The sequence below is a fragment of the Myodes glareolus genome, chromosome 25 (assembly GCF_982192425.1).
Source record: "Myodes glareolus chromosome 25, mMyoGla1.1, whole genome shotgun sequence".
Taxonomy (NCBI): domain Eukaryota; kingdom Metazoa; phylum Chordata; class Mammalia; order Rodentia; family Cricetidae; genus Myodes; species Myodes glareolus.
Window position 1 is genome coordinate 7,434,868 of NC_142050.1, and position 13,182 is coordinate 7,448,049.

The window sequence follows — 13,182 nt, forward strand, 5'->3', positions numbered from 1 at the left end:
GGGGAAAGCCGGAGGCTCCAACCAAACAGTGATGACCACACTCAGCTTTTCTGATAGTGTTTTAGTAGGCCTAAAGCAAATGAGGACCACCTTTAATCAGGGTGCGCTGTAGGGTTGCCTTGAATGTAGGTAATCAATCTTCTGGCCACCAAGTGTCTTCTTATCCATCTGTTATTAAGTCATAGGTCATCAGAGGCCAAGAGGGAAAAGCACATGTCCCTGCCCTCCTCAAGGATCGGTGCCCTGAATCTTGCTACAGACAGTTTAAGAGAAGGAAAACCACTGGGTTAGGTCAGGGAGACCTGGTTTCTGTGTCTCAGTCATTCTCTTGCGTGCTGTGACCTCAGCCAAGGTTGTAGGTCTGGTTCCCCATCTGTAAAAGGAAAAGATTGTTCAAAGTCTAACTACTCTATAGACATGTGATAAAAGCACCATAGATTTGAAAGCGCTTCAAGAATGTCATGCGGTCCCTAGAAGATCCAGGAGAGCAGAGGGAGAAGTTTGAATATTTGAGTAGTTTCAGTTTCCACTGTGTCTAAGTGCTGCGCATCGTGTGTAATATTTATGGAAACGTGAAATGCATAGCTATACTCTGAAAAGCGATGACTGAGAAGTGTTGAGAGAAGCCACATGTTCCTTTGAAAATTAACAAAGGGACTAATCCTTTCAAGGGGATAGGCAGCTTAGCCCTGGCTCAGTGTACCTCTGCTCTCATTTTCCTCCAAGTTCTCCCTTGAGAGTTTTCTAAGAACAAGTTTAGGAAGGTTGGTTCCCGAGGAAGGGAGGTAGGTAGCTCAAACCTCTCTCCTCAATCATTTAAGAACCTTGTTTATTTTTGTGTTATTAAGTGATACTTGTGCAAATACTTTGTTGAGTAATGGTGCTGTGGCAAAACTAAAGCTTCTGTAGGACACTGCTCCACCCAAGGTGAGCAATTAGAGATGGTGTGTAAACACCAGTAAGTAAGTAAGCAGTACCAGAAGGAGGTGGGGGAGTTGGAAAGTACGCCATGGTTGGGGGTAGGAAGAAGGAGGAAGGGCAGGACACGAGGATGCTGGTGGGGAATCTATACTGAGTGGAATTTCATTATGACTACTGAGTCCAGTATATCTAGTTAATACAAATTGAAGTAGCATAAAATTTATTAAGACAAAAAGAGATTATTCTCCCAAATGGTATAATACAAACCATCTTACTTTAAATGCAGCTAGAAAGGGTTTAGTTTTCTCATGGGATCAGGTTTTTTTCCCTTCTAGCATCTGGGGAAATAACAGCTAATATTGATTTAGCACCAATTTATAACTGCTGGTCAAGGCAAGCTACAAAAGAAGAAAACTTGGGAAAATCAGTGGCTCTGTTGTCCCAGAAAGGGACCAGGCTACCATGGTTATACATTGAGCCAAGACGCTCTTTCTGAAGGGAGAAAAGTTTCTCACAGACTCGCTTTCCCCTCAGCACTGCAACTGCTGGGGTGCTGCTAAAGATTTGTCTAAGGTTCTTAGGAGTGGTTGAGACGAAGTGACAGCCTTAGATTTTATTATACTTAGTTTACTAATCTGGGATATAAGCAAACTAGAAGCACAATGCCTTTTAAAATATTGGAGTCATTATCCTATTACAAATAATAACTGCTGGCAAGTCCAGCCCATTTACCTGTTTCTCAGTGAAGTTCTCTGTAATTAAGATATATCTGTCCTGCTGGGGCTGAAGAGGTCCATCAGCAGCTCATGTAGAGGACTCTGTTGAGTTCCAAGAGCCCACATGGTGGCTTTTAACTGTTTATAACTCTAATCCCAAGAAATCCAACTTCCTCTTCTGACTTCACCGGACACCATGCATGCATGTGTTACAGACATACATGCAAGCAAAACACCCAAAGTCATAAAATAAAAAAAATAAAGATATAGTTTTACTCTCATTTACATTTTGAATACCACTGTAGCTTATTTGGAACCATATGATTGGATGCCAGTTACAAAAAAATGCCAGACCGCTTAGATTATTTTGTAGGAAGTCAGGTAGAACTTTGGCAGCTTTCTTTTGGGAACTTTCATGATTTGATGGCATATATCAGTGTTTATCTGCAACTCACTGAGAAAGAGAAAATATTTGGGGCCTATAATAATGCTTGGAAAATTTACATTTATTTCCAAACTACTGTTTTCCGGATTTGCCTGATCATAACAGTCTGCAAGGAAACTTGTTAAAAACTTTTGCCATTGCCTCCTTGAAATCAGGACAGCCTTGATTACCCACATGAGACCCTTAGAAGATGGAGCCATTGGCATTCCCTTGTGCAGGGGACGGAAGTCTTACACGGTGATAAACAATACTCATCAACAGCTCCTGGTGTGGAGTAGGCCAATATTCTTTGGCGGGTGACTTTTTATAAGATGCCCACCCTTCTGGGCATAATAATAATAATAATAATTATTAATAATAATAATAATAATAATAATCTAATAATCACCCATGCTCCTATAAGCAACCTCAACTAAATTTATTGGTTCACCATCTAAAGCTGTGTGGAATCATTTCTTTAGTTTGTGGTAACACAGTATCAGGGGAGAATAGATGTTTGCTCACAGTTCTCCAGTAAAATAACAATACCTGTCCAACATCATATGGCATTGTTAACCATCCCACCCTCCTAAAATCTTCACAAGAAGTGACCATGTGATGTAAAAGCAGAAGCCTACTGATACACTTTGAATCTGGGGTGCCCCCAAGGGTTCATGTGTTGAGGGCTTGGTTACTAGCTGATAGCTTTTGGGACGCGACTGCATCCTGAGGACTTGAAGCTAACCAATGTATTCATTCCTTGAGATCATCATAATATGATGGCATTTTTAGGAGGTAGTGAAGTGGAGCATTTGGTTGGTCTTTGGGGGTATGCTACCATGCAGCAATGTACCTTGTCCCCTGACATTGTCTGTGTCTCTGCTTCTTGGACTGAGCAGCTCTGCTCTGTCGTGCCTCACCTTCTAGGATATGCTGCTGGCTCCTGGCCAAGGCAATGGACCTCCCTGACTTTAGACTGAAATGTTTGAAACAATGAGCTCACGTTCCCTCTTTCCAGTGGATCTTCACAAGTCCTTGTCACCGCAATGCGCACTTTAACACACTGACTCAGAGAGCCGAAGCAAGAGTAGCTTAGCAGAAGACGGTAAGATTTTCTCCCCTGGAAAGTGCAGTATGTAGACATGTTAATAAGGAACTAGGAAACTATCAACAACCAGTGAAATTACAGTCAGTAATTGCCGGCACCTGCTGTATTTTAGTCTCCGTGTAAGTGTTAAGTGACCAGTTAATGAATAGGAAAGGCAAGGTCTCTGCACCTGGGGACTTTACAATCTCATGGGGAAGTAGAGAAATGCATGTTTATAACCTGTAATGAGTCCTATGGCAGAAACAAAGTGACTTCATGATGAATTATTAATGACAAGTGAGACCTCAGAAACGACATTTTAAATATCTGACTTTTGAAACCTGAAACATGTGAAGGAAGCGCTCGGGATTTGAGTGGGCCGAGGACACACCTGTGCAAGGGCTCTGCTGAGGTGTTTCAGAGGAAGTGAAAGGAAGCCATGTGGCTGGAGCCCGCAGCAGAGCAAGATCAGGTCCAGAGGAGGCAGAAGGCAGAACAGGCCAGGCTTTTTGAACTGGTAGGGAACCTGAATTTCATTGAAAAGTAATGGAAGATGTTGTCCAGCACACTTTCTAGGGTACTTTGACTGATAACTGATACTTAGAAAAAAATAAGGAAGTGCAGTTGAACAACTGTAACAAGCACTTAGATAGGAGATGGCGATATTTCAGACTGATGTAGTCGCAGAAGCGATGGAAGTGGGTGGACTGGGTCCCTATGCGTGAGGAACGAAGAAGCTGAGCTGAGGGGCTGAAGTTGGGGAGTGAGGATGAGTGACAAGCCCAGAATACGGTCCAGGTTTCTAATTTTAATGAATGGAAAGACAGTAACACTATTTATAGGAATCGGGGGGGGGGGGGCGGATGAAGACAGAAGTCTTTAGGGTTGTTGAGAGGAATAGGAATACAGGAGTTAAGAGCTTATTTTTATTGTGAACGTATTTAATTGAGGCATTCATGAAGGTTTCACGTTCATGGAGGTCATTAGATGTATGAATTTTGAACTTGGAGGAAATGTTTGGCCTGGAGAAATGGATTTAAGAGTTGTCAGTATTTCACAGTATTTAAAGCTGAGATTAACAGAAAGATGGGCGACAGAGAAGAAAGAGAATACAGTCCAATTTCTGTAGATACATAGGGGAAAAAGAATCTGCGAAGGCACCGAGCAGTGGCCCTTAAAGAAGAGGACATACCCGGCAAGTGTCTTAGATTTCAACCGTAGAGGACGCTTAATGACTTGAGGTTGACCAAGTGTGTGAAAAATGGTTCAGTGTTGGTGTAGGATCAGGACTGGTGGGGATCCACTGGGCCCTAAGGTATGGAAGTTCTTGATGCTGACCAATATTTGTTAATGACATGGAGGGGGTAGAAGCCAGACTGGAGAAGACCGGCTTTAAAAAAATCAAAGAGTGGGCATCTTTCTGCAGATGTGTTGCTGTTAGAGGATCAGAGAATTCTGAAGATGATGGAAAGAGATGGCATGGCAATTATTTTGTGTTGTGATGTCAGCATAGATTATTGGGAATTACCAAGCAGTTGGTGGTAGAGGGAGGGAGAATAACTGAAGAAATGAACTTCCCACAAAAGAAAGAAAGTATGAGAGAAGATAAGGTACAAAGAGGAGGAGGTGCCTTTGGGTGGGAAGAGATGTAAATGCTGATTCGATGGTAGAAACAGACTGGAGTTGTATCCCTGGGAAGGGCAGGATGGAGATGGTGTGAGGGCTGGAGAAAGTGGGTGAGACATAAGCGGTCACCATGAACTCCCTGAGAGCCTCCTTTTTACTACCATCAGGCCTCGTTTCTCCTTCTTTTATATGAGCTACTTCATTATTTTCTTTTTGAATTCTGGTTTTCTTTGTTCCCTTGGGCCTGTAACAGAAAGTGATCACCCTGTGCATAAGTTTCTGTGTTTACCCAAACTATGTCTTTAATAGAATAATTTTGTTTTCTTTTATTAGCATATATTAATTTGCAGAGGGATTTCACTGTAACACTTATATATGTGTATATAATGGACTTTATCATATTTACATTATTACTCTTTCTTTAAATTCTGTCTTAGATTTATTAATTTTACTCTTATGTATATTAGTGTTTTGCCTACCTGTATGTATGTGCACCATGTGTGTGCCTGGTGCCTGCAGAGGTCAGAAGTAGGGTTATGATTCTCTGAAAATGGAGTTATGTGAGGTTGTAAGCTACCATGTGAGTGCTGGAAACTGAACCTAGATCTTTAAGAACAACAGGTTTCCCCACCCCGCTCCCTGCCGCCTCTCTCTCTGCTTTAGTGCAGTCTTCTGCCACAAGATCATAGGATTTCTTTTTTATTGGTTTCTAGGTTGTTCCTATGCTTTTATCAAAGTCTTTGCAATGCAGGACAACCCTGTTTCCTAAAAGCTGGTGCTTACTGAGAGTTCAGTGAAAGTTTCTTTTGAATCACCAACCAGTTCCTAAATAATGACTCAGAGACTTCTTATTAGTTATGGATGTTCAGCCTTACATTATGCTTGTCCCACTGGCTCTTATAACTTAACCTGTTTCTCTTCATCCAGTTTTTCCTCAGGGCTTTTTACCTGTCTTTCTGAATATCTTACTTTCACTGCTTCTTGTGTCTGGCTGCCTGGTGGCGGCTTGGTGGCTGCCTGCCTTCTGGTCCCAGGCTTGTCCCTTTCTTTCTCCCTCATTCTCTTCCTCCCATTTCTTCTGAACCTAGATTTATCCTCCTACTTATCCTGCATGCCTGTCAGTCCTGTCTAGCCCCTTCCTACCTAGCATTGGCCATTCAGCTTTTTTTCCCTCCTACCTGCCCTTTCCTGTCCGCCACCCACAGATTCCACAGGAGAGAAAACATGCTGTCCTAGTCTTTGTGAGTCTGGCTTATTTCACTTAACATGATTATCTTTAGTTCCATTGATTTTCTTGGAGATGACATAATTTATTTCTTCTATATGGCTGAATAAAACTCTATTGTGTATATTCATCATACTTTTTTCCATTCATCTACTGATAGGCACTTAGATTCAATAACTGGATGTCATGAATAATGCAGCAAAAATATGGGCATGCAGGTATCTCTGAAGTAACCAATTGTTTTGGGTGTATACTTTAAAGTGGTATAGCTCAATCTTTCAATTCTTAGTTCTAAATTCCCAGGGGAGAAAATATGATTGCATCAGTTTGAATTACTCATTGAATGTAAGTCAAATCAACTATAGTCAGAGGGGCAAGATTATTGGGTACAAACATAGCAGCCAGGCCCATGCTTTCTGGGTGTTGGGAGAGGAAGCCTAGAGAAGAACATTAACTTGCTGGTTACCTTACAAAGCATCGACTGAACTTGCTTTTTGAGACGCTAACTCTGTTTTGTGAAGAATACTCCTCTCTGGCTTTTATTTCTGGTTGTCTCCTCCCTTTTGTTTGCTCTTTTCTTCCCATTCATGTATAAGTTTTCAATTTTTCCCTTGACATTCTTTTCCTTTATTGTTATGTTTCTCTCTTCTGCCAGATTTACCGGTGAATTCAAATACTGTGTGTACAAGTATAATTCCCAAATCGATACATTCACCATTTTTGAGTTCAGTACTAAGGAGGAAGAGAAAGTGGTGGTGATTTCTGGGGCTGGAGGAAAAGGAGGAGAATGAGGAGAATAAGTAGGAGGAGGGTGATAAGGAGGAAACCCTCTAACTTAATATCCTCTGTGCTTTGAATTGATAGCTGGACTCCTTTTCCCCAACCCCTTCCTTGTGTTGGCTGCACGCTCCTGTCGAAGGCATCACTGTCTTCTCGGGCATCCAAACTTGAAGGTTCAGAGGATCATCAGCCAAGAAAGACCACTTGAATCCTTGCATATGTCTCCATGCCCTCTGCCTGTCTTCCCATTGAGCCTACTGCTCAAAACAGAGCATCCTCCACACCTCCTACATCATCTTCCAGCTGTCAGTCTCCAGTTCGTACTGCAAAACATTCATACATTCATTTCCTCCACTCAAGAATTTCTGTTCAAGAATTTCCAACAGTTCCTCACTGCATGCTCAGTAAAGTGCACGCCTTCCTTGGCAGCTAGACTTTCCCCTGGTGCAACATTATCTTCCCTTGACAATCAGACAAGGCACACTGCAGTCTTCTCAAAGGTCCCATGCATTCCTTACTATATGACTTTTTTATGTACTTCTTAACAGTTTCCCATAAAAGGAAAATTTTCTTTCCCATGGTTTCAATGATACTTCATTTGTAGCTCTTTTATCTTGGAGGCATATCCTTTTTGCTCCTAAATAGATCACACCTTACCAAAGCGCGAGAATGGGTATAGTCTGTAGTCTGTAGAAGACAGTTCAGACACTTCAAGGATATTTAATAAATAACTTCATGAAGAGTTATTATGGCTTGCTGTGTTGTTATTGCTACTAAGCCTTCTTACATGCTTATTAGATATATCAGTAAAGACCTTTTAAATAGAATGCTAAGTAGGCACTGTGAAAATTGCATACTACCAAAGCTCAAAATAATAAAGAAACTTCATTAATCAAGTACTGCTATATGATGTTTTGCCTGAATATATGTTTGTGTATGATGTGTATGCCTGGTACACATGGAGTTGACAGGATGGCATTGGATCCCCTGGGACTGGAGTTCTACTTAGTTGTGAGCCTGCCATGGAGGCTCCAGGAATTGAACCTGCATTCCCTGGAAGAGCTACAAGTGCTCTTAACCGAGGACCTAATTCTCTCGCCTTTGCCTGCATTTTAAGAACAATCTTCAACACACTCACTTGGGTTATAAAAAATTTATGGATAGATGAAGAAATTAGTTTAGAGGCACATGTTAATCCTTATACAGTTATCAAAATATAATAAAACAGATTTCTTTCACATGACTACCATTGCTTTAATATGTTACAGACCCTGCATTTGGGAATTAAACAAAAGCAGTGTCACAGAAGAGAATACTGACGTCTTTGCCCCATCTCGGGTTATTTCTGTCGTACGGCCTCTGGGATGTGCCGTTGGCTTCACACTTGGCAGCCAGAGCTGCTATCGGGGTTTAAAGCTAAAACCCTGTGATTCCCTGTAGGGCCATTGTCCACTTGTGAATTTTGTCACACTACCAGCTAAAAATAAAATATATTCTGGTTTCTGTTATTTCTTCTGAATTTCTTTCAGAAGCAAAACAAAATTTTCCTAACTTACAGGTGATGGTCTATGCTACAGAGTTAAATATTTTTCAGTTCCTTTATACTAGCTCTTGGGAATAGCTATTATAAAACAAGACGGGACACCTACCAGTCAGCAGATGTCATGCATTAACCAATCTTCCTCAGCTGTCCTCTGGCAATTCTGTTCTTTCTTTTTCTGGTAAGTTTCAACTACCTTTTGAAAAGTGCAATTTTTAGTTCATGAGACAAACAGTGACTAAATTTTGCCACTTTCTGCTCACCATTGAACAAGCATTTATTGTCATCTGTCATATCCTAAGCATTGTAGAGACTTGGCAGTTGTAAACCTGATAAATCTTCATGACTCTTTTATTGTAGAAACAACAAAACTTATTATATATTGGGTTGGATGATGATAGGTACATTAGGGAAATATAAGGGAGCAGAGGAAGCCTAAAGGGTGCTTGCAAATTTTAAGAGGGTAACCAGGAGGGTGGTAATATTTGAGGGGAAACTGCTATAAATGAGGGAGGAAACACGGCAAATGCAAGCAAGGACATTTATAGGACGGCAACACCAGCCTAAAGCTAGGCTATTGTGAGCAGTGGAGAGTTTTACTTTAGGCAAATGTCAGGCATACAAGCCAGGCATGGCTTTGTTGCTGTGGTTAGGGATCCACTACAAGAGAACATAATCAGCTTAAGGTGAACATCAGTGCAGATCTGTTCGGTGTTCTCCCCGCCCCTCCCCCTCCCCCACAACGCCATGACCTCATTGTTAATCTCCACTGCTTGGATTGCCACTCCGACTGGGGTGAGCCCTGAATGCTGTATTAGTCTGTTTTCCATTGCTATAACAAAGTCCCCGAAGCAACTTATTTGGCAAATTGTCTCAGCTGGCTTGTTGCTCAGGAAGTATAAAATTGGGGGAGGGTGTTTCTTCTGATGCTAGTGTTCTTGTTGGCAGTGTCCTTTTGTGATGTAAGGCACTGTAGACCAAGAGACAGGAAGCCTGTGTGTTTCTATATCTAGTCTCTCTTCCTCTTCTTAGAAGTCCACCAGATCGAATCACGGGGGCTCTACCCTAATGTCCTAATCATCTTCCAAAGGCCCCATCTCTTAAGCCAATATAGAGTGTGTGTGTGCCCAGGGCACATGTGATGGTGCGCACAGGAGGTCAGAGGACAATTGTTAGGAGTTGGTTCTGTCTTTTCACCGTGTGGGTTCTTGGGACTGAAGTCTGGCTCTGAGGTCTGTTGTCCAAGCTCCCTTATCTGTGGAGTTATCTCACTGGCTCAAGTTTCCCAGGTACTTTAAAACCATCAAAACAGCTAAACAACAACAACTTCTAAAATTTTAATTTTGTGAGTATAGCTGTTTTTCCTGCATGTATAGCTGTGTAACATGTGTGTGCCTGGTGCCCTCAGGGACCAGAATAGGGTGGTGGTTACAGATAATTGTGAGCCATCATGTAGGTGCTGGAAATTGAATCTGGGTCCTCTAGAAAGGCAGCAAGTGCTCTTAACAGCTGGGCCATCTTTCCAGCTCTGAGTTTCTACCTTCTTAATATCTCACAGGGGGAATAAATTTCAGCATGACTTCTGGGGAACAAATTTATTCAAACTGTGGATGATACTAAGCCTGAAAAACATGGCTAGAAGAACCAAGCAGATGATTTCAGTGCTCTATAGGCTGCACAAATTTTCAACTTGTTCTCTCACTGTGAAGGGCAGTATTGGTCATCTCATGTAGTCAGAGATTTCCTGCCTTCTCCTGCATTAAGTAAGTGTATGCATGGTCCTGAGATTTGCAAACTGTTGTTGCACAGATATCTAAAGCATTAGGTCTAAGAAAAGAGGTTTTTATTATACTTATTTAGTATGGATGGAGGGTTGTGTATGTGCCACAGTGTGTGTGGTATGGTAGTGGTTGTAGTGGAGGTCGTAACTCTGTGTGTGTGTGTGTGTGTGTGTGTGTGTGTGTAAGTCAGAAGATAACTTGGGCATGTTGGATCTCTCCTTTTATCCTGTGGGTTCTGGGGAATCACACTCGTGTGGTCAGGTTTGACACAATTGCTTTACCCACTGAGCCAACAGAGATTTTTCTAATGTCACCAACTTGTGCTTTCACTACTTCAAGACAGAGCAGTGTAGTAACAGATTCATAACAAACATTAAGCCTTATGCAAAATTTTCAGAGGGTCTTACGCTCACATTCAAGTAACAGGGAAACTACACTGGGCCCTTCTATGCCACAGCTCATATAGTAATACAACAACGGGCTTCAAACCCTGCAACCCGCACTGAGGCTACAGGCTTTAAATTTACTACGAATCTCTTTCTTCTGCTTCTGTGTTCTCTTGGCTTTCATTAGCACCTTCAATACGAACAAAGCATCAAGCGTTTAGCTAACAGACCCTTGAAAGCAGGTGCTACATTCACTCTTGCTCACTTGAATTCCTCAGGGGTGACCGACACTCCTAGGTTCATGAAAATAAAGCTTTAAAAAGAAACCATGGTTTCTTAAATAAAGACGAAGTGATTGGAGTTCCCAAGAGGTCATGATGAGTTACCAGCAACTGAAAATAGCATTGTAAGATCAGAATTGTTGGAGGGAGGCTGCTAGTTAGGCCCTGGCCACTTAGCCCTGAAATAATCACACAGAAACTGTATTAATTAAATCACTGCTTGGCCTATTAGCTCTAGCTTCTTATTAGCTAACTCTTACATATTAATTTAACCAATTTCTATTAATTTGTATATCACCATGAGGTTGTGGCCTACCAGCAAAGTTTCAGCACATCTGTCTTCGGTGATGGCTCCATGGTCTCTCTGACTCTGCCCTTCTTTCTCCCAGCATTCAGTTTAGTTTTCCCTGCCTGCCTAAGTTCTGCCCTATCAACAGGTCAAGCCTGTTCTTTATTTATTAATGGTAATCACAGCATACAGAGGGAACTCCCACACCAGATAGTACCTGGGGATGTAGCTCAGTGGCACAGCACTTGCCCAGCCTACACAAGGCTCAGGGGTCAATCTCCGCATTAGATACCAACAGAAGAGCATTTAAAAAGTCATACAAATTCTCTCTGCAGTTCATTTAGAGTTTAGATCCAACTGAAGTTTGTTCCAGTAGATGGACAGGAAACCAAAAATTAGGCCAGCTATATTGTTTTAGAACCAAATGAAGTATTGATCATGGCCAACTGTGGCTTAGCATGAATTTAGAATTATAGTAATGTAATGTGTTGAGGTTGTTTCAAGCTCAGATTTAGGAGTGACCAGAGATGATATTTCTATAATGAAACTATGCTGTAATCAAATCGTCAACTTAGATATTTGCCAGTATTTTTGAAAGCTATAAATTTCAATATGAACTTGGTATAATAGCTTTTTTTGCTAGTCTGAAAAAGAAAACATCAATCATGAAAGATTATAACTTCTTAATAGGGATCCATTAATTTTTAGATGGAAAACTATATAATAGGTCAATTATGTCAAATTTCAAAGAGTCATTTTGTTCTATATATAATTAAAATATATGTTGTCCAAGAAAGTAAAAACAGGGAGCTGGTTTTCGATTATAAAATCTCTTTTGAGCTGGGTGGTGGTAGTGCACACCTTTAATCCAAGCACTCTGGAGAGAGACAGAGGAAGAGGTAGGCAGACCTCTGAGTTTGAGGCCACCCTGGTCTACAGAGTGAGTTCTAGGACAGTCAGGGATACACAGAGAAACTCTGTCTCGAAAAACAAAACAAAACAAAACAAAACAAATATCTCTTTGACATTGTGGTCTATGGTAAATCCTATTGATCGTGTGTGCCCACATCGTACATTTTATGTTGTGGGCACTAAGGCACATGGCTTCCCCAGCCTCCTGAGTCTGTGTCTCTAGTCAACTCTCGGCTTCCCACTTAGCTGAGTAATCTCAGACAAGACATTCAGTGTCTTTGTGCCCCAGCTGGGAAAACAGTGGGATAATAATAGTACATACCTTGTGGGTCATATGAAGAATGAATGAGTTAACACATAGTAATGTCCTTAGAGCAGTGACTGGCACGTGATAAGTGCTTGGTAAATGTTAGCTAGTATTTTAATGTGTCATAAAGTGCGGAACTATGACTAATCTAGTGGAATATACCACTAGATACTGTTTTTGCACTTTGATTAGACATCATCGATTTTTTTTCTCAAAAAAGAAATTAGGGTGCTTTTTGTTTGAGCACACAGGAAGCACAGAAAGTTGGCTCCTGTGAGTGAAACTGATCCATTTAGTGCTTGGAATCAGAGGAAACTTGTCAGTGTGAGCAGACACTAGGAGTAGACCCATCAGACATCCCTCTTCTTTATTTTTTAAAATCTTTTTTTTCCCTCACGGGAATTAATAGTAGGTATTTGATGTAGACCCTTAATTATACCTAATTAGGGTTTTAAACACTTTCTTACGCCCATGTGAAATCTTTGTACTTCTCATTTTCCTTGCAGAAGAATAAAACAACCCCTCCCCCCCAGGAAATTACCACAATGAATTGTTATATTATGCCAGGTATTTTTTTCCTTCCAAGAGACCATCTGCTCCTGGATAGCCAACTGGGTGCCCTGCATTAATGAATGTGATTATGTAAAATTTCTTACTGACTTCTACGATTCAGAATTTGATGCTCTCCACACCAGTTTGTAACTACAAATGGCTGTAATGGCAGGTGCATTTTGTTCGGTCTAGCTTCCAGACATTACTCCCGAAGTTACTTTGATTCGTAAAGCTACCAAGACACTAGAAGACATTGCTAAAGACTAAAGGGGTGAGGGATCCTTTATTCAGTTGAAACTAACGCATCACACCGGATGCAGGTGTGTTTGCTTTCAGCGTCCTCAGCCTCAGGTTG

General features: G+C 41.3%; 2 protein-coding genes across 2 annotated transcripts in view; both read left to right on the forward strand.

Moving 5' to 3' along the window:
• Umad1 (UBAP1-MVB12-associated (UMA) domain containing 1) overlaps positions 1-7,525 on the forward strand; it is a 236,768-nt gene extending 229,243 nt beyond the window's left edge. Inside the window, exon 5 of the mRNA XM_085683631.2 lies at positions 6,864-7,525. Within this exon, the coding sequence (XP_085539757.2) occupies positions 6,864-6,987 (124 nt within the window). The 3' untranslated portion in view covers positions 6,988-7,525. The remainder of the gene's footprint in view (positions 1-6,863) is intronic.
• Glcci1 (glucocorticoid induced 1) overlaps positions 1-13,182 on the forward strand; it is a 113,519-nt gene that overhangs the window by 24,642 nt on the left and 75,695 nt on the right. The window lies entirely within an intron of this gene.